The following is a 22,021-nucleotide window of genomic DNA, read 5'->3' as shown; positions in this document are numbered from 1 at the left end:
GAAATACTTCGTTCGATAGAACAAGTATTCCTCGTGTTCGAATATATTGCATTATTATAATAAAATCTATATCATGCCGAGGGAAGAAAAGTTGTCTTCTTCGAAGACGAAAGATCGAGACCACGTATTTCCTCGAAAGCAATCTCATCGAGAGGCTAAAATGTCGTCATTGCTTTTCTCGGAAGATCGTTTGCTTCGTCAACTTTTATGTTGCTCTTGCGTGACAAATATATATATATATATATATATATATATATATATATATATATATATGTATATATAAACACACACACAAACAAATACGTATATACATATCTAATATAAGTACATATATATATGTGCGTGTGTATATATACATATGTCAAGTTAAGCAAACTTTACGGTAATGTCGAACGATTCAACATTTAATTAAAAAAAACAGACTAAGCACGTTAAGTTTTATGAAAACTCGGCCAAGCATATCACGTCGAATATAAAATATGCAAGCTCTGCTTGTTGTCATTCTATCGTTCGAAGTCCTTCTCCTTTTTCTTCCTTTTCCTTTCTTCTTTCCTTCCTTCCTTCCTTCCTTACTTCCGATGGTGCCACGTTCTCTCAATTTATAGAGATTAGTCCGCGTGGAGAGAGAAGTTGCGATTCGTGCGAGCTCGAACGACTGCAAAACTTTTCTCCCTGGTGTTCCCGTTGTTATTCCGAAAAGACATCAAGAAGTCAACCGTGAGAAGAGGAAAAGGAAGATCGCTAAGAGTCAGAGAGGCGAAGGACGAGAAGCTACGAGATGGGAACACTGGCAAACAACCGATAACATCATCCCGAAGGAACAACATTACTCGGTTGATGTCAGAGAGAAAGAGAAAAAATGAATTTGCGAAGCTAACACGTTTGATGGCTCGATTTTAAGTGTTTTTAAAGAAAAACGGAAGATTATCTTCTCTCTCAAAAAATAAAAGAGAAAGAGAGATAGAGAGAAATTCAAAAATAATTTCAATCATAACAGGTACTTACTATCTTTCTATTTTTATCTTTCTTTCTTTTTTTATAAATTTATCCACTTTGCTATCTAGTAACAACGATATCAATATTTTTCTTCTTCTTTTTGTATCATTATTGAAAAAAGAAAAAAAACAAGATAATGGGAAATCGGATAAAACAAGGTGTACGCGAAGGTAGGTAAATTAAAAGCGTCAGAGCCATGGCGAAAATATCAATTCCAACGAGTGAAATTAATCGGTACGCCCGGCCGATTTATTCGCTCAAATAATCCGCCACAAATTGAACGATATTCCTGTTGATGCGTCGATACGTTCACCGTACGGACGTATCGTGACACTAAAAGGACACGCTGCAATGGAGGCATTTCGAGTTTCTCGCGTTTATACCTCTCGTATAATTTCACTCTTTACTCTCTTTTAGTATGCTTATAATTTTTATGAACATAAATCCAACGAGAGAAGAAACAAACGAACAAATATAAAAAAAAAGAATAAAGAAAGAAACGGAAGAAGAAAAACAAGGAAGAGAGCTTTCTTTGATCTACACAGAAATGTTCCTGCGAACTTTATGAAAACAATGTTTGAAATGATATTAACATTTTTCTTTCTCACGAAAAGCAAAACAAGAGCATAGGTGTATGTAAAACACGAGAGAACGAGGAAACCAAAAAAAAACAAAACAGGTGTGAGTTAATTAAAAGGGTGATATAACGTTGGGCATTGAATGAAAATCGAAATATCGACGCTATCCTCTCTCACTCTTTCTCTCTCGTTCTCTTCTATACTTTCGTTTCGTTACTAGTGCAAACGATCGCATGGCTCGTAAATTCTGTTCGATTTTATTGCCTCAAAACGTGGCATGCTTGAGAGAGGAAAAAGAAAAGTCGGATTTTATCTGAGTTAAAAAACATATCGAAACTTTTCCTAGTTCATTTAAATTAATAATTATATTTCCTATAATATTGTAATTACTCAGTTTTTGTTCCATTATCTTATAGAAAATTTCAAAAATTTCCAAACTTTCTACATTAGATTTTGTTTGAATCATTAAATTCACAATTCGTTTGAAACGACGGTTTAAAGCTAAGTGTTTTCCAATTCACGCAGAATGCGTTGAATTTTTATTGGGAACGGATATGTAGATTGTTTTTTCTTTTTTTAATTTCCATTTTGCCGAGTTACAAAGCTCGAAAGCTTAAACGAATTTTGCACTTTTAATTGCTCAGATTTTACGATGGAAGGAATGAAAAAATGAAAGGAGATTTTGGAAAATCCCTTGATGATAAAAAAGAAAAAAAGGGAATTTCGTATAAACTATTAAGTTGTAATTCACGAGGATATATATATATAATAACTAAAACGACATTCTAATCTTGTCCCGAATATTTTTGAGAAAATCGATAGTCCAATACGTATAAATATTGACATCGATTGTTTCCGATAACTGACTAAAAGAAGAATCATCTATATTTTAAACCGCAGTATCAACGTCGGCATCAGTAAAAATAATTTAAAAACAACAGCAAGAGTAATAGTAATAATAATAAAAAGAAGAAGTAGAGGAAGAAGAAGAAATCTGGATTTCTTTTCAAATTGAATTAATATACCTACATAACACTGACTGATATGCGAATTTAGATCAGCGCAATGCATTTACCCGTAAAATATCCGGATAAACAACTTGATAAACACTGACAATTCGGTTTTCATCTGCTCCCTGCAAAATATATTACGAGAGAACGATTCGTAATAACGAGATCGATTAAACGAAGATTAATGTTTCTGGTAAGAAATGGTGGAAAATTAATTCCGCTTTTTGACATATCTAAACGCAGGTGGTACGGATTTAATGTTAATACCGTGGGTGAAAGAAATGATCGATTGGTAGACTAAAATATGGCAAGTCTGGTCAAATTCGTCGTGTGAATGTATCCTATTAATTATGGTGCCACTACTGTAGCATTTCGTCGCACCAATAGAACATAATGTAATTATAACAAAATGTTGACCAGAGCCACGTTGCAACAATTACCAGTGGCAACTAATTAACAAAGGTTTCGCATGAATCATTTGTACGACCGAGCTCGTACACTGTTTAAAGCGCGGCCATTTACTCGAGAATCACAATGCGTCTCAAATAGAAACTAATTGTCATAGCTAGATAACTCGCGGCGTTACCATTAACGCGTTTCCTATCGACTATTGTACGGATTAAATCATCATGGATAGCCTCGTGACACTCTGCAAAGCCAATGAAGTCACGTTTAACGATTAATTGTTACTCTACAAAATGTTTTGCATATGCTTATTATTAATCCTGTATTTTATGCATTTTTAATATATTATGTAATATTTCAATCCTTTCGCGAGCTTTTACTTTAATATTCGTTCAATTAAATAAATTTTGAACACGAATTGATGACAAATTACGATAAAGAGAGAAATATTAAATATTTTATTTAAAAAAATTGATTGGGTTTTATTCAGTAAATTTATAATATATACGGCTATATATATATATATATATATATATATATATATATATATATATGAAAGGTGAATATTTTATATATATAACGTCAAAAATGAATATTTTAACGAACGATCCAACTTCGTTCTCGCGGTTTGTTCGACACAATAAAATCGATAATCTTTATTCATCGATCATTCAATTTTTGACAAGACAAGACTTTAAAGAGAATTTTTTGAGGTTCGTGAATGGATGTATTTTATAGCAAATCTCGAAGAGTCTGATAAGTGACGTTGTTAAGTTCGTCGATTTTTATTTTTCGTTTCGATTCGATTCATCTATTCTTACGAGAATGATAATAGAATTTAACCAAACTGTAAGAATATTACAAATATAACTGAGCAAACAAAAAAGAAAATAATGAAATTTTACCTACGTTTTCTTCCAGTTTTTAAATGTATTATATATTATATTTATTATTTTATAAATCCCTTTTTAAATGTATTATTTCATGCAAATTTAAATGTTTCTCGTCTGGAGATTTCACTCTATCCCTACGTACGAGGATTTACTCACTTTTTATTGTAGATCATTGTCATCTTGAATCTTTTATTTAGATTTACGCGTTGCGACCAGACTCGTGAATTTTAAAGAAAGGAAGTTAAAACCATAACAGGTATGTTCGTTTCGAGGTGGAAAAATTGTTGAAATTTATTTTAATTCGTTAGAAAGTAATTTGTAATGTAATAAGAATATTCTATGATAATTTTTCCACATTGAAACAAAATTCTTGATTGCTGTAAATTTCGAAATCGATTTCAAAAATAAATAATTCAATAATGTTCAAATAACTTACATCATATCTCTCCTGAATATGTGGTCCAGCTTGAGCCATGTAAAGTGTACTGGCAGTGTCAAAAACTAATTCCAAGGGAATTCTGGTAACCTTCTGCCTAGCCATCTCATGACAATTCAGATACAAGGTGACATCGGTAATGGACACTTTGATGACGATCTTGGACCATTTCTTTGTCAACTTTGGAACGGTGAATTTGGCAACTTCCTCCGAATGGGAATGCTCATCGGAGTTCGTATAGACCAACGAAATGTTCTGATTAGAACCTGGACCATCCTTCAAAAAAAAAGAAAAACGGGTTAAAAAAAATATTATCAAAATTTTATTCATATATTAAGAGAGGAGGTTTCAATTTTAAATATTATTATTTAGATTATTTAGATTCATTAAAATGTTATGGAAATGATTAAAAGACTAAATATTAAAAAATGAAAAAAGAAATAAAACGTCACTATTGTAATATAGTTATTCAGAATTACCGAAATTCGAATGCCCAATTGCACAACAGTTTCAAAGGGATTGAGAACTGCGAAGAGGTAGCTAGTCCTAAAGGAAATCGGCTTAAAAATAGCCAACAGAGTAAACTCGGCCGGCAACTTCTCAGGAAGATAGAGTCTATAGGGTTGTTTCACTTCAGATCCAGGTCGGAAACCAAAAGCCGGAAATCCGTCGAGGCCATCATCGATATAAAAATTGAGGTCATCCGTCGGTGTCACCGTAGTTACGAGCAGATCATAAACTGTTTCTGAAATAGACAATTACATATTGTTATAGTTTAATAAATGAAAAAGAACAAAAAATTAGAAGGTTGGAATCAATTTAATTAATAATCGTTGAAGTAAAGCAATCAAATATAGAAGGACGACATATTTCGATATTAATATTCAACGTTAATTATTTCGTTCTCTTTCGCAATCGTACTTAGTAAATACAATTTCTACAATAAATTGAAATCATTCATTTCCCATCAGAGGTCATTAATACGATCGATCTCTTTACACATTTCATTTTCGATAACGTTACGACGAAAATTTCTTTGAAATAAATTTTATCTTTCTCTTGATCATTCACAATATCAAAAATATAATGGTAACATTTATGTCGCATTTATTTCATACGGATTGTTTTAAAGTAGTTAAACAATCGCGGAGTAATATATCACCGTAACTGTATCACTTAATACGATGGACTGTTCACGACTTATTCGTGTATTCGTACATGCCGTTCTTCAATGAGGATACTCAAATTCAACTAAAAACATGTCGAAGAGATAAAACACAATTAACGCTGAAAATAACTGGAATATTATTTTAGAGAAATATTCGTTTCGTATGAATTCCATAAGGAATTTTTTAACGACCGTATCATTTCTTAAAATACGAAATGCTAACGGCCTATAGGCATTCTGTGAAAATATTAATTAAATAAAAATGAAAATTAATAAACCGTTTGACAGAATAGCAACATAATAATTGGCTGGAACTTATACGTGAAAATTTTCTGAGTTAATTAGAATCGATATTACTACTATTTGTTATTTTTATTATAAGTATTATACTTGGAAGCATTATTCGTGCTTCTCAGCTCCTGGATATTTTGAGGTATCGAATATCTCAATTATTTTGACATTCGGTGTCGGTACGTAAAATGACGTGTTATTTAACGCCAACAACGATCTATAATGATGAAATATAACGTTCCCTCGATGATTTGGTATTTAATAATTTAGCGGACACACAGAACCATTTTATGTCATATATCATATGCACTTGTGTCATGCGATACACAGCCACGTAAGCGAGAACACCGATAATCGATATTTATTACCTCGCAGTAAGCTCGACCTACACGTTCAATTAGCAAGTAACTTTTAAAAAATTCGATATAGTAAAAACGTAGTAGTTCGTTTATTGGAAAATTTATATTTTTTTTTTATTTCACTAATTTTGCATCTATTTATAGATAAATTCTAACCAACATTTAAATCTTAAATTTAAATTCCTTTTTACATTTGTAAATCGATACCACTTTTAACATGATAAAAATGTTTGATTTCTATCAAAATTTTTGTTATGTCGTTTTTTATATTTATATCGTGTATATTTAATATCGTGTATATTTATAATTCATATATATATATATATATATATTTACAAATTATTTAGAATTAATAATTATATATTTATATAAAATGGCAGAGAAATCAAAGATTTTAATGCTCGATGAGCTATTTGTCCAACCGGAGACTTGATCGCTGGCACAAACAGGGTTTGTAAACTCCTCCACTTACATATTTCCCTGATATATTCCTCCATGTCATATTGAAATTATCGCAAAGAAAGGCATTGTTTCTAAATCCATAATTAAGCTTATATCAAAGAAAGAAAAAACATCAGATCAAAGTATACAAATTTATGAATCTAATCGTTGTAGAAATATAAAGAAAAATCATTTAAACTTATTAACGAATCTAATTATAAAATAATTTTCTCTTCTACCTTCGTTTCTGATAATTTTTGTATAAGATGATTACTTCGCATTTCATCGACAAAGTTTTATCACGTGTAAATCTTCCTTTATGTTTAAAAACAAGCGATCAGTCGAAAATTGTTCTTCCCTTTCCTCTGTTTTATTCTATTCATCGTTTTCTCGTATTTATCATTATTTTCTTTTCTATTCATCTTTACAATATATTTATCTTCTTACAAAGTACGAATGCAATATCTACCATCGTTCTACTTGTTTTCTTTTATCATATATGTGTTTCGATATATGACATTCTATAAAATATGAATATTACTCGATAGAAAACAAAATCAGAAACAAACAGAGAGAGATAGAGAGAGAGAGAGAGAGAGGGAGGGAGAGGGAGGTAAAGAGAGAGACAGAGAGAGAGGGAACCGAAGCAAGAACACCTTTCGAATAATTATTCACTTCGAAATATCGTATTGCATGTTGAGCACGTCTCGTTTCTCCACATTTCAGAACAATATGTTACATCCAAAGTTTGATGTATGCGGAAAGTGATTTACACGAGCGAATACAACACGGCTAAAGCCAGAGAACATCATATACATACGCCACAAGTACAAGAGCTTTCTCCGATGATCCGTTACGTATATATTGCTATATATATAATATAAAACATAAAGTACATGCAAAATAATTAGTTCCTTTGGTAATTATATTTCCGATTAAATTATATTTTATTACGAATTATCCTTAACTATGTCGTACGTATCTTTAACATAGGTACAAAGCAGATTTAAAACCGTTAAGTTAAATAGGGGAAAAGAATACAAAATGTATTCTCTGTTTCAGTTGCGTTAAAATAAATGAAATAAAATCCGGTCCGTTGAACGCTAACCAAAATTTTCATACCAAGAATCCATTTCAACTTTTCGCCCGGCAAAAAGTACACACTTTCACGTTGATATTTCAAAATTTCGCAAAATCACGGCGACAAACGACACAGTACATATACGCTCGATGCAATTCAGCTATACGTATTATCTATATGTACGTCCGTTACGCAGGCGAAATAGGATAATAGGATACCGACGCCGACGGTAGGAAGCACTCTTCCGTTTCAGCAAGTTTCCAGAGCTTTCCCGTGGGACGAAGCTTTTCTTCGGTTCAGCGAGGCAGCGCTTTTGCACAATTTCCACGGGAGACTCGTTTCCACGACGGCGAGTCGATCGTCGTACATTTTAATTCGGTAGATCAATCGTATGCAACGAGTAAGAACGTTTCATGCAACTTGACTGTTCTCTAAGATCAAAGAAAATTCTCTTCATTCATACATATAAGGCACTTCAAGTAAAAATGACATTTTTATTTTCGAAGAACTGAATTCACGAGAAATAGATGTTAGAGAACAAAAAGTTAAGATAACAATTATACGATCAATATTATTTATTTCTTATTTTTAATCTTAGCATATAAGGCACTTTAAGTAAAAAGGACATTTTTATTTTGAAAAATCGAATTCACGAGATAGACCTAGAGAAAAAAGTTAATATAACAAATATACGTATATGATCAATATTATTTATTTTCTATTTTTAATCTTAATAACAGGAAATAAAAAATTATTTCTCATATAAAAGATTATTATTCGGAGTTAAGAAAATGAAAGATAGAAGATTATTGAAATATGTCTTACTTATTCAAACCGTCCTTTCGATGAGAGAACTTTTTATCGTATTGTCGCTTCACAATATCGCAGGATCTACTTTTAATTTATCCGCTTCTACCGACAGTTTCATAAAAAGAGCAAAAGGCTGGATTGACATTCCAAAAGTAAGTTAAAGAATATTTTTCTTTTTCTTACATTTAATATCGAAATCTCAAACTACGAAAGCTCTACGATAGAAAGTTCTTCCAATAAGGAACAAGCAAAAGGAAAGATAGAGAAAGAGGAAAAGATATAAAGGAAAAAAAAAAGAAAAAAAAAAAAAGATTTTTCCATCAGAAAGTTTGAAAGCATCGAGTAGACACGAAACTGGCACTGCCACATCAACGACTCCAACTTTTTCTCTTATTTACCCGAATCATTTGTTATCATTCCGAGAAGTGCAACGTCTTTCGAGAATTCTGATTCTTGAGACTCATCGTCACTTTTGAAAGATTGTGAAAGTTTCTAAGAAAGATACAAATTTTTATTCCTACAGATAGCATGTAAAATCGATAAATGAATACGATTCATCAAACACGAAACCAAGTAAACTGAAATTTTATCAACGTTGGAAACTCATAGAAAATAATTTCCCACGACTTCTCCGACTATACTTTATGCGAAAAACACCTACTTTCGTTTTCTTTCATTGTAAGAAAGTAGTAACGGACGAAGTGACTAATAAAAACGACTGACAACATCTGTCATTCTGTTTATTCACAGTTTTCTTACTTCGAATAACATCATAGTCAGACACACACACTCTTCGTACATCTGAAGCAACACTTGCATTCATCGTTTCTTATAACACATTATTAATTATCTTCCTTCATACTTAGACATGTTGCATACTTTAAGATAATTATATTTATGAAGATACGTCTGTAGTCTCAACAAAATTAACTGATTAGTCAAAACTTCGATATTAATTACATTCTTTATCTTATAATCATGGAGAACAATCAGAATTATTACAGTTATAACTGAGATCTATGTTCTACCAGTATTGTGACTATTATCATATTAACAAATATAGATTTCTTCGAGAAACGTTTAATGAGATAAATTGTGTCTCTTCGTGTCTCTTTATATTATAGAAAACAAAAAAAAATCAAGATACACTTTCGATCATTATAACGGAAAATTTTTTTTGCTTTACCTTCGAGATAACTCCTTTCAATCTTTAGAAGTGCACGCGTTTCCCGTGGGTTTTACTTCTTTTCGTAAATTCTCTTCGAACGGAAGAAGAAAAGAAAAGTTGAATGGCAAAAGAAACAACGACGAACGAGAGCTGCGGAAAAGTCGAAAGTACGCTTTGAAAAGTCGCGAACGAGCGAGCTAGCGAACGGATGGTAAAAGCTGTAAACGAAATCAGATTAGGAGAGATTGCGGTCGGAGTTTTGCTTCGAAAAGGGCCGCGAGTAATCGTCGGGAAAACGTTCTTAGGTGGAAAGAAAAACAGATGCAACGGTTCAAGACGACATCCATGGGGAGCTAGGGAGAAATCGAGTTTGAAAGAAATTTTTCTGCGAACTACCGTTTACGATAGAAAGAGAGAGAGAGAAAGAGAGAGAATTCTGTCTCTTTTTCTTTCTCTTCTTTGAAAGCTGCCGCCCTGTGACATGGCGGAATCTTCTCTTTCAGTAGTAATCGAGCGTTTTTACCAGACATTGCTTTACTTTCTGTTCTCCCGTACAGATGGCGCCAGGAAGGCTGTCTGGTCCGTCCAGTTACCTACGTATCTACTTTACTATCCAATTCGGCCAATAAACAAGAATGGGCTTTCTCTACTTCGATCAGTCTTTTATAAAACATTTTATCCTACAAATATAAAACACAAATATTATTGATTCCATTAAACTGTTATTGCTCCGTTTTTTGATTCACGATGATTAAACGATTTTAATTTGTGTCATAAACATATTAAACTGACGAATAAATTCTATATAAACCCTCAACAATAAGAAAATCGAATAATTTTTAAATACGTCGAATTTATGACGTTATATCTGATCGATTATCTCGTTTTTATTTACTTATATCGGTGACACAAATGAATAATTTTCCTGTCCGTTTTAAGGATCGATTTATTTGCAGTACGATGAAAAAAAGAGAGAATGTTATTTTATCCGAGAAAGGAGACAAGTCTTTCGTGATGTAGAATTTCTCGCATGATCCACGTTACATTTTACTTTGTCTTATCCACCTTGTCGGGCTCATCTTTCCTTATCACTCTTCTTATAATCCCCTCAACGTTATCCTGTTTCAACAAACTTGTATCCGCTTCCATGGCCTTTGTTGTGCTTGACAAGAAAGAGAGAGAGAGAGAGAGAGAGAGAGAGAGAGAGAGAGAGAGAGAGGAAAGAACAAGACAAATTCGAGGGAAGGCTTCCGCAAGCTGAAGAAACTTCTTCCAGCTTCAAAGCCGGCGGACAGATGCTGCAGACTTTTATTTACTCGGAAAGTTACGTTAATTGTTTCAGAACTCAACTCTGTCTGTCTGTCTCCTTTCTTTCTCTCTCTTTCTCTCCTCCCCCTCTCCAGTTTAGATCGAAATAGCTGTGATGCCGCGAAAGCGTTAATTGGCAACGGAACTACAATTAAACGAGCTGTCGAAATCAAAGCTCATACGGGTTTCCCGTAAAACGAGTACGCTTGGGTGATATAAAATTTTAATAATTACATTGATGCCTTTCGAAGCAATGAAAGATTAAATAAGGGATAGGAACTTGTTACTATTGTCTTTAATTTATTACCACCTTTCATTAAAAGTGTAACATTACATTTTCTATGAAAGAAAAAAATTCTATATGATCATAAATGATTGAACATTAATAATAAAAAAATGTATATTCTTTTTTTAAAAGAAGTAAGTAAAGCAATATGATACGTTTAACGTCGACGCTGGTATTTGTATTTTACTCCATGAGGCAGCTCTTCGTAAAAATCTGCCACCATTATATTTGAAATGTTTTACAAAAATATATAAAAATAAATTATGTTATTTTATTAATTATAGATTATATAATTACTTAAATATTTAAACAACGAATTAGTTTTAGAAATTTATTGAAAGACATTTTTACTAACAGCAAAAACGATATCTAAAGTTGTAAGCTACCGATCGTACACGTCGCTCGATGAGTTTATTTTGTGCCACCGGTGGTACACGCTGGAGTCCGTGGTAATAAAAAAAAAAAAATTAAAAAAGAAACGTCAACATCTTTACATCATTTAAAGCAATGGTTGGCAGACCTACGATCTTCCAGCCGCATGCGATCCTCCAAATACATGCAGAAACGTTGCATTTTATTAGATAAAGTAAAAAGGTCATCACCTTGATTAAAAACCAATCGAAAAAATTGTTATCAGAGTCAGAATTTCAAAGATATCTCTCAATATCGAAAAGTTTGATTGATGAGAATCAGAGCCAAATAAATCTATGTCAAAAATAACAAATACCATCCCATAAATGAAAATATTTTTATTAATATATAAAGTATTTAATATTACGTTCGATGGGACTGGTATAGAATATTAGATTTTCAATATTGGCCCATTGAAGAACAAAAAATTGCTCATCACTCTAAGGAAGATATTTACACTGTAGATCTCTCGAAGAAAGGAAACAACAATCGAGCTAAAGATAAATGACGCATCAAGAATGAAAAAACAGTGTAACGTAAACATATTCCGTCGGGTCTTCGAAGAATACTTATCCGGTAAAAGGCAAGTTAAGATGAGAGTTTACTTTCGCGCATGGACGGACAAAGTTCGATAACGACGGAAAGGGAGAATAACGATGGTGATGGTAGATGCTTGTGGTAGTGCTGCTACCGAGACAGTAGCTTCAATTTCGTCTCACGTTACAAGAGTTTCCATGTATTTCGCGGTTGGGATAGGGTGCCTTCCCCTCAAGGTATTTCACGCATGAACAGACCTTTATTTACTCGTACTCTCGACTGAGGAGGAGGCAAGCATCGGACTTACGAGACGGCAGGTACGCGAAAAAGAGAAAGAAAGAAAGAGACAAGAAGGCTTCTCGAGTCCTAAAAGGGCGCGAGGACCGTTGTGTAAATCCCCTGGAGGGCCTCCTGGGTAAAACTTCTCGTTGATTTAGGTCGGCTTTTGTCATTTTCTCTACTCGACAACGGCAGGAGAAGAAAGAAAGAAAAGAAAGAAAAAGAAAGAGAGAGAGAGGAAAGAATACGAAATTTCGAGTAAGGCTGACACTTAATTCGTCCTCGCAGAGAAGAGTCCTAAAGGAAACGTGCGAGATATTAATTGAAAGTTCGTAATTGGAGTGGATTCTCGTTAGATATGAAATCACTTCAAGATTGAAATAAAGTTTTTCTTTTTTTTCAATTAAACATATAATTCAGACGAAAAAATGTGTCATGTATGTACATGAAAATCTTATCGAATCATCTATTGTTAACGTTTGAAAATTTCAAGTACATCCTTTCCGTTCTCTCACACCTCGTAGCTACTAAAGGTCGAAAGTGTCCCATGGGCACACAAGAGAGAGTATAAATCTAGCTTTACGTGGAATGCCTGTCATCGTCCCACTGCATTATGTGCGATACTGAATTATGCTACTACAACAGCCTTAAGGGAATACCTCGATCGACGTATAAAATGTATTATGAACGAGTATTCCTTGATCTCTTTTAATATCACGTTTAAAAAGATAAAATAAAAATGCTATCCTTTCATTCGTTTTCTTTAATTTAATAATGTTACGTTAACAGGTATTTCAAGAAAATCAAGCAGTCAATAAAATGAAAATTCCTTTCGCATATATTTGAATGCAAGGCACGCTATGTAACCTTACACATTCTGTAAATTTGATATTGATAGTGTCTTCGGTACAATACATACGTATCAAAAATATATAGGTATATATACCTATATATTCTAAAATAATGTTCTATCTTTGCTCGAAGCACCGTTACCTTAACATGGGTATCCGAGACGATGAAACAACATTTCGCATTCATGATAAAGTTTCATAGTCATCTTAGATCTTTCGTATGTTAAGATAATAAGATAAGTTTATATAAAAAAAAAGAACTAAAAAAGAAAGAAAAATAAGAAGAAAAGAAGTAGTAAAATTTACTTGATTCAATTATTCATACAACTACATAGAATTGCATGAACTTTTTTCTTTTTTTTTTTTCCTTTACAACAAATTGTTTACAATAGTTATTTAAAAGAAACTTTAAGCAGAAGTTTCCATTGGAATAAGAATTTATTTTTACGAAATAAGTTACGTTACATGAAATATCTTAGGAGTAATATATAATTTTAATATTTCGGTAGTTAATATGGATTGTGAAAGGAAATTTATTTGCGAAAGGAAAGCCTCAAATGGAACGCTAGCAACACAGCCAATCAGGATGATATCGGCGACCGACATCACGGCTCCAACGGCAATCCTCGCAATTATTTTCCCGTGGCCCATTGTTCGGCTTGCTTCTTACGAAGGAACGATACAAAGCCTCTCGCCTCGATTCTCGTCGATGATAAATGGAACCACCGAAAAGAATCATCGCAAGAGGATCTTACGCGTGCGCGCGCGCGCATACACGCTCGAACCAAGAGAAGATTCTCTCAGTATAGTAGTTGTTCTCGTTGCCACGGTAAAGCACGTTGAAAAGCTGTAGCCAACACGACGGGAACTTAATTTCCGACCCTTGCCAGTGCTTTTTTCGAAAAGAGAGTTTTACAAAGAGAAAAAGAAATATAATTTTTATGACGTCTCTCCTCGTTCCATCTTTTTATTTTCTCTTGGCGAACTCGAAATTCTATTTAACTTCAAATATTAAAAGTTGAAAATTAAATTACATTCAATTCGAAATTGAAATTAAAATTTATTAAATTTATATTATAACGTATTAAATTTCATAAGTATTATATTATTTTCACACGTACACACGAACACAAACATACATACATATCTATATATATATATGTGTGTGTGTGTGTGTGTGTGTATTGTAAAAATTATCTTTTATACCTGTTAATTATATTAAATGTTATATCGACTGTTTTTATCTTTCGAATACTCCAATTCGTTATTATACATTAAAATTATGAAGAGACTTGCTATAGAACTAAACGTTAAATATCTTGTATCTTCATTGTTTGAAATTAAAAAAAACGTTAAAATGAGTTTTAAAAAATCGTTTACACACTGTGGAATAATTTATAACGAGTAAGGTACAGCACGATAATAATACCATTTCAAATAATAGAACATGTAACAAGGTAAAAGATCGAGACAAAGGTCTTCAGCAAATCCTGGATCTTTTTTGAAGATATTATCATATATCAACGATCAACGAAAGATTTCCTCAATTTCTCTCAGAGCCCTACTCGGCCCAATTTCCAATCTGATCTAAACAAGAATGTTGACATTTTCTAACCTCCGTCTCTCTCTCTCTCTCTCTCTCTTTTTCTCTTTTCTTCATTTCTCTTTCACCTATCTGTTTTTCTTTCTGCCGTTTCTCCTTCTTTAAGTGGAAAACAGAGAACGGATTTAATCAAAAAACTTAGAAAGAAAAGACAGCTGCCTTCTTCGGTTCGTCCACTTTTCTCGCAATGCAGCTCCTCATCGGTTCTCTATTTCTCAAGGAAGCAACGTAGAAAATTCAACAACGAAAGAAAGAACAAAGTAAGGACTTTTGCGTTTGTATGTTCTTCTATATAATCGAACGAGCCAATGAAATTTTTCTAGTAGAGGAAAATGAACAAAAATAAAATCGATAAGAATAAAACTAAAAAATTGTACGTATTAAAAGTTAATTACCTTTTCCCTTTCAATGTTTAACGTGGCAATCGAATTATCTATTTTGATTAGATACCCCATTAACGAATGAAAATATATATTTGAATAATTGGAAGATATAAAAAATATATATATAGAAATAAATTCAAGTTATATTTGGTAGAAATAATAATATCACGAAAAAACTACAATATCAGAGAAGATATCTTTCAAAGATCAAAAATATATAATCCATCGATTGGGAGAAAAAAAAGAGGAGAATCGAAACATGCGATCGGCCCTTATGAACCCTCGTGTTCGATCTGCAATATCTTTCTGAGACGCAGGCAAATTTCGGAGCAGACGGAGAGAAGAGAAGCTGCTCATCTCGAAGTTCGCTCGTAAATCAGTCGTTTTCGAAGGGTGAGGGTGCACGTAGAGAGATGTAAAAGAAGAAGAACAGAATAAAGAGAAAGAAAAGGTTCGGAGTCAAAGGTGGGTGCCCTCGTACGTTTTCACGTTTTATAACATATCCTTTGTCTTGCCTTCCGAGAAGAATTTCGTGTGACACGCGAGCCGAGTGAACGCAATACCAACGCCTTCCAAGAGGAAGATCGAACAACAAAAAGAAAGAGAGAAAGAGAAAGAGAGAAGATGCGGCCAATTTTGTCGCACGTCAAAGGAAGGACCCGTCGTCAAAATTCCATAGTTTTTTTATTAATAAAACGTGGACCACCCGAACTCAAAGCTCCCTCGAAAAATAAATACAGCTATAAAATGGACAAAAATTTGTAGAAAGATAAAAACGATAAAAAAGATTGTTAAGTACATCCGTTTGAGTGGTTAACACGAATTCCTTGTAATTCTTTTAATTCTTATCTAATATTACCATAACGTGTATAAACAATATTAATATAAGGCGAACTACCCGAACTCGAAACTCGCTCGAAAAATAAATACAGCTATAAAATGAACAAAAATTTGTAGAAAGATAAAAAAGATTAATACGTCCGTTTAAGATGTTAACACGGAGTCCTTGTAATTCTTTTAATTTTTATCCAATATTAACATAACGTGTATAAACAATATTAATATAACGCGGACTACTCGAACTCGAAACTTGTTTGAAAGATAAATACAGTTATAAAATGGACAAAAATTTGTAGAAAGATAGAAAAAATTAATACATCCGTTAAAGATGTTAACACGAATTCCTCGTATTTCTTTTCACTCTTCTTCAATAATACTTCCATTTAACTTGTTACATATTTTTATATCGTTTTATATCGTTTGTTTATTAAAAACAAAAATAGTCGCGTTCATACGAAAATTGAATCGGTTAAACATATAAACAAATAATATCATATTTATAGTAATATAAGAAGTTGCAAAGCGATTGCTTTATCATTTCACTTGAAAGACCGAAAAAGAGAATCGAAAGTTTCTTTTGAAAAGTCGAAAGATTCGTTCTGAGTTTGCTTTGAGAGAACCTTTGTTTGTCGATATCGTGCCGCCATCGTCGCATGGCAAGTAAAACAAGATCCTTAAGAGTCCTTTGCATCAGACTAACGGCAAGGAAAATTAGGTGCAAGCCTATTAGGCAACGCTTGGTTTCTCCTTAGTTAAGGAGAGCGACAGAAAACGTGCTCGTTCGCCAATTAACACCTTCCGTGAGAGGCTCGTTTACACCAGCATACTGCTGTCGTTCGCAAAGCTTCTCTACCATTTCGAGAAACTCATGTTATTAGACACTCGATTCAACGGAAGACGCTTCCTTGATTTCGAGAGTCTATCGTCGATTTTCGTAATTTCTCTTGCATATGTAAGAAACTCGTTACATTATTGCACGAAATTAAAATATTCAGAATGAAAAGAAAAAATATCTTTCGATTTAACTTCATCGAATAAACATGGCGTAATAAGTAGACAATAAAATACCGTAGGTATTTATTAAAATAATCGGCAGAAACAAACATTGAGAAAGGTGAATAATATTCGACTTTAATCGTGTCATCAAGAGAATCGATTAATACGTCGATTTTCAATGCATCATTTGGAATAGCAGAGACATAATATCATGCTATGCAATATCATGGGAAATCATTCGTAGAATTAGGAAAGTATATACAATGAGAAAGTGTTGTTGTAGGAGAGCTAGGTAAGTAAATCTTCCTGTTTAATTAGGCACTAAATGTTCTACCAAGTATAATATATATTAAAGTTAAATAACGCATCTAATTGCCAAATTAAAAAAAAGAAAAAATTTATTTTCTTCGGTACGATCTCATTTCTAGGAATTTAACGAAAGATCGGAAGAATCAAAGATCGTTTAATTACTATCGAATTTTAGAATAAGACTGATTAGAAAGATACTATAGATTATAAGGTAGGTTCTTTTAAATTTTCATTGAATAAAAACGAAAATTTTCAACGAAACAAAATTTAAACAGATGGTACAGTGACACCATTCCAAGAGAAAAAGCTCGCGAAACGTGTAGTCCACTCGGTCCTCTCGTAGAATTTGATTTTCCCTTTCGTAGTTGATCGTGCGGAGAGTAGTACGAAGAGTGCCGATGATGCCGCAAGCAATAGTACCAGTGCCCTCCGTCCTCGAAAAGGGCTCGAAACGAGCCCGAGAAGCATCGGATGGCACACAAAAGGTGCAGCTAAGAGTCCATATTCTTTATTACAGATTCCCTAGGGCCAAGTCTGAGTGGTTAGTCTCGACGCGTTCTTCTTGGTATTGTCGTCCGAGGGCTAGCCCGAAGGTATTCTCGTGTGCTGTATCCTCCCCTCTCCTTTTTTTCAATTCCTCTCATATCACGTGTCTAATCCTAATGATTTGATATAACGTTGATAGCGAAGAAGTATGAGAGATGTATTAAAAATTTTGATAACGAAATATTCTTTTAATATAAAAAGAAACATTGAATATAAAAATTGAAAGAAACATTAATATAAAAAGAAAATTGAAATAATTTTAACAATAAATTTCATTAAATCAAATACGTATGCGTTGTAATTAATATTGTTATAAATTGATATCGTACTGAAAGTAAATATTTGTTCTAAATATTATTAATAAAATACAGAAAATATAAAATATTTTTAAATTTCGAATAAAATTAATTTGTATTGCACAGGGGCTAGTCAGTATCTTTTACCAGTAACCTAAAACTAATATTTTTTAAATATTTTTTGCCAATTATTTTATTTATATATATATTTATATATTATTTATATATAAAATATATATATATAATAAAATATAATATATATACGATATAGACGTATATAATATGTGTGTGTGTGTATGTATTCTCTTTAATTTTAAAAATTATTTTATGTACGAAAAAAAAGAGATATGCTTATCTATTAATTCACCTTACTTTTATTCAAAGAATTGCTTCGTTACGCGCGTAATAATCGTAGCTTTATCGACCAAGTAGAGAAGTCGACTCCGGAAGACTCATATTTTTCAATTTAACGAAATTCCTTACGCTCGATCAAATTTAACGAGCCCTCCCTTCGTTTTCTTAGGAACGAACGTTTTCTCATCCCTGTGCGGGGTCGAAGATGGACATTGGTTTTATGGGTCCTCGAACAACGGACCAGTCGTAAACGTAAATTTATCGAGCTGCGATTTTAAGGACCTCGTGCAAGTTCACTGTCTCCACGATGAGGAGATGAATAGGCAAATTGCAATGAACATGATAATTCCAAGGTGAAAATTTATGAGCTTTGCATCGACCATATATATGTTTGAGTTCTCAATATTGTCGTATGTTATTAACGAAATAAAAAAGAAGATAACAAAGCTTTTGGGAATTTTCCATTAGAGATTTTCGCTTAAACGATGATCGCTTGAACATTTTAATTGTATGCAGAATATGACGTTAAAAATTAATATTAATATTTTTAAAATACTTATGCAAAAATTATAAAATACTTTACTATCATAATTTTTATTTAAGATAAAAAATTACTCTTTTTATTTTTTTTCAGTTGAAAGCTGAAAGGTCCGATTTATCGAAATATACATCTGAATGAAGTACATAGAAATATTAGAAAATATATACCTACTATGGTAAGAGTTAAACGCGCAAGAAACTCAATTATCGTTAGACACAACGATCCTCGAATCTCACGAACCAATTTATGGTATCTTAGTGGAGTCGCTAAGACCGAAGTAAATGATAGAGCAAAGTAGAAGCACCTCATAGTCTTTTGCGAACGTTCTCTGTGTAATTTCAGAGGCTTAATACAGAATCGATGTCGTCAACTACGTCCCATTTTCCGTTTTTCTCTTTTCCGCTCTTTCCACTATCCGATTTTCCTTTTTCCTCCTAGTTTCTCCATTTCGATTCTAATATCAGCATTTAAAATTCGTAACCATTATTTCTACGCCATTATAATTGAACACTGTTAGAAATTATCGATAATCAATAAGTTAAAGATTTATTGGGATCATTCGCTTAAAAACTTTAGAAAAAGATCAAATTTTGGAATCTTTTTCCTCAGAAATGATCAATGGAAGTGAAATTTTTTTTATGTTTGAGCATACATATATCGAGATGTTTATAAAAAATTATTTAAAAATATCGAAAAACAAAAAAAATATGATTGCCAACAGACAATGAATTTCTTTCAGAAACGTTCAGCATCGGACACTCTCCAGCAGAAATGGTCTATTTGAAATCAAAATATTCAAGTTATTCAAGACAACGTCGAAGACGAATCATTGACGATTCTCCGATTTTTACTATCGATTTTCTCTTAGAAAATGACGACTATTTGAAATGCAAACATGAAAAATTTATAAAAGAAAAACTGTTAGAGTGAGTAAATATTAAAAAGTAAAATTTGATTTAAAAAAAAATAAGTAAGATCGTCAATGATCTTTACATTTTTTTATATCATTTTTTTATACATCTATATATTTTTTTATATTTTTGATATTTTCGAAAACAGCGTTTTGAGAAAAACATGTTTACAGTTTCAAGTATGATATTGCTATTGTTAAGTAAACAATTTTTAACTTTATCTCTAGTTATCAATTCTAGTATCATATAGGATACTCTTAACAGGGATTACATGGAATTTCATTGGAAGAGGATTGTTGGTACCTGCGAAAAATTCTCGCTTTGCGTTCTGCGTATCGAATTTCAATTGAATCGATGCACTCTTGATCTTAGTACTCGCAATATCGAACGTAATTTCGTTCAATATCGATATTTGATGAGAGCGTCAAGAGCAAACATGCAGTGTCGCTTCTGTCGACAGTATATGCAACAATCTATGCAATAATTTTTGACGATTGACGCACTGTTGTTCTAGACTTTTGAATAGGCATCACTCATATATAGGTATCACGTATTTTTATGAACATTAATCAAAGTTATAAGAAGCCTTTCTCGACCACATTGACAAAGCACAAGTGGAAGCCAAAATATTGTTAGAGGGAGTTTTCCGTGCGCGCAATACCAAGTAGCGAAACTCGAACTCTCGATGCTGAAACGTGTTTTACTCAGAATTCCATAACTTCATCGATTTTATCAAATGTCGATATGAAAATTTCAGGATATGAAACTTTTACATAATGCAAAGAAGAAACCGAAAAAGAAAGTTTCTAAAGAAATGTGGCCCTTTAATAAAGTTGAAAATATATTAAATATCATTAATTAGATAATTGATCGGTGACAATGATATAACACTTATTCTTATTTTTTCAATATTTTTCCTTTGAAAAATATTACAAAAGATGCCAAATACTATATTGTGTATAATATGATATATATATTGTGTGTGTGTGTATACAGAGTGGTAAAAAAGAATGTCTAAATAACATGGGTCCTAAAATTTGCCCTTTCGATGTAAATCAACTTTCATTATTTATAAGCATTCGATATTGTAAATAAATCCATTGGCAATATATTAAATGTACAAATATTCCATTATTACATTAATAACAAGTTTTGCTTATATTCATAATAAACTTATCTTGTCAACCTTGAACTAGTGCATTTCTAAGCAAACTGCTCTGCGTATATTCAATATGTTGCCAAGAGACTCATTTACGATATTAAACGCTCATAAATAATAAAAGTTAATTTACATCGAAAGAATTGATATTAAGATCCATGTTAATTAGATATTTTTACTCATTTTGGTGAGTACTATAAGCCCTTAGAATATCTAACCCAGTATTGAAAAATATAGGACACACACACACATACATTTACACACACATACACATATAGATACACACACAGAACATCGATTTATATAAAATAAAAATGATTAATTATAGGCACTTAAATGTAAGATTAAGACGAACATTATTTGAAACAAGTTAATATATAAAAGTGTTTTCAAATTTTTTGTTAATTTATCATGTAACTTTCAAAGTTAGTTAAGTCGAGATTCCGATATCGAGTTGCGGTCGGTGAGCTGCGGTTTGCAAATTATGCGAAGCGCGCGGAGGAAATCCGGCTTGACCGGCAGCATGACGGCTTCGATCACCAGAATGCCGAGTCAAGGGAAAACTATTTTAATTTTGATAAATTTCTTGATGGACGCGGCTTAGACGTACCTAAAGCTACTTCGAACGTATTACGCTTATAGTTTGTACGTAGTCCTTTCTCTGTCTCTCTCTCTCTCTCTCTCTCTCTCTCTTTCTCTCTTCTTGTCGTACACTCTTTCCATATTTATCTTTTTCTCTCTCTCTCTTCTTGTCATACGCTCTTTCCATATTTAT

General features: G+C 32.5%; 1 protein-coding gene across 2 annotated transcripts in view; it reads right to left on the bottom strand.

The window, feature by feature from the left end:
* Positions 1 to 22,021, bottom strand: part of LOC127071487 (collagen alpha-1(XVIII) chain) — a 211,259-nt gene that overhangs the window by 139,350 nt on the left and 49,888 nt on the right. For both annotated transcript variants that reach the window (XM_051010911.1, XM_051010827.1), the window contains exons 3-4: positions 4,798 to 5,063; positions 4,319 to 4,594 (exon numbers count right to left, since the gene is read on the bottom strand). In XM_051010911.1, the coding sequence (XP_050866868.1) occupies positions 4,319 to 4,594; positions 4,798 to 5,063 (542 nt within the window). The remainder of the gene's footprint in view (positions 1 to 4,318; positions 4,595 to 4,797; positions 5,064 to 22,021) is intronic.

The sequence above is a fragment of the Vespula vulgaris genome, chromosome 1, assembly GCF_905475345.1.
Source record: "Vespula vulgaris chromosome 1, iyVesVulg1.1, whole genome shotgun sequence".
Classification (NCBI taxonomy): Eukaryota; Metazoa; Arthropoda; class Insecta; order Hymenoptera; family Vespidae; genus Vespula; species Vespula vulgaris.
This window is presented reverse-complemented; position numbering and strand designations above follow the sequence as displayed.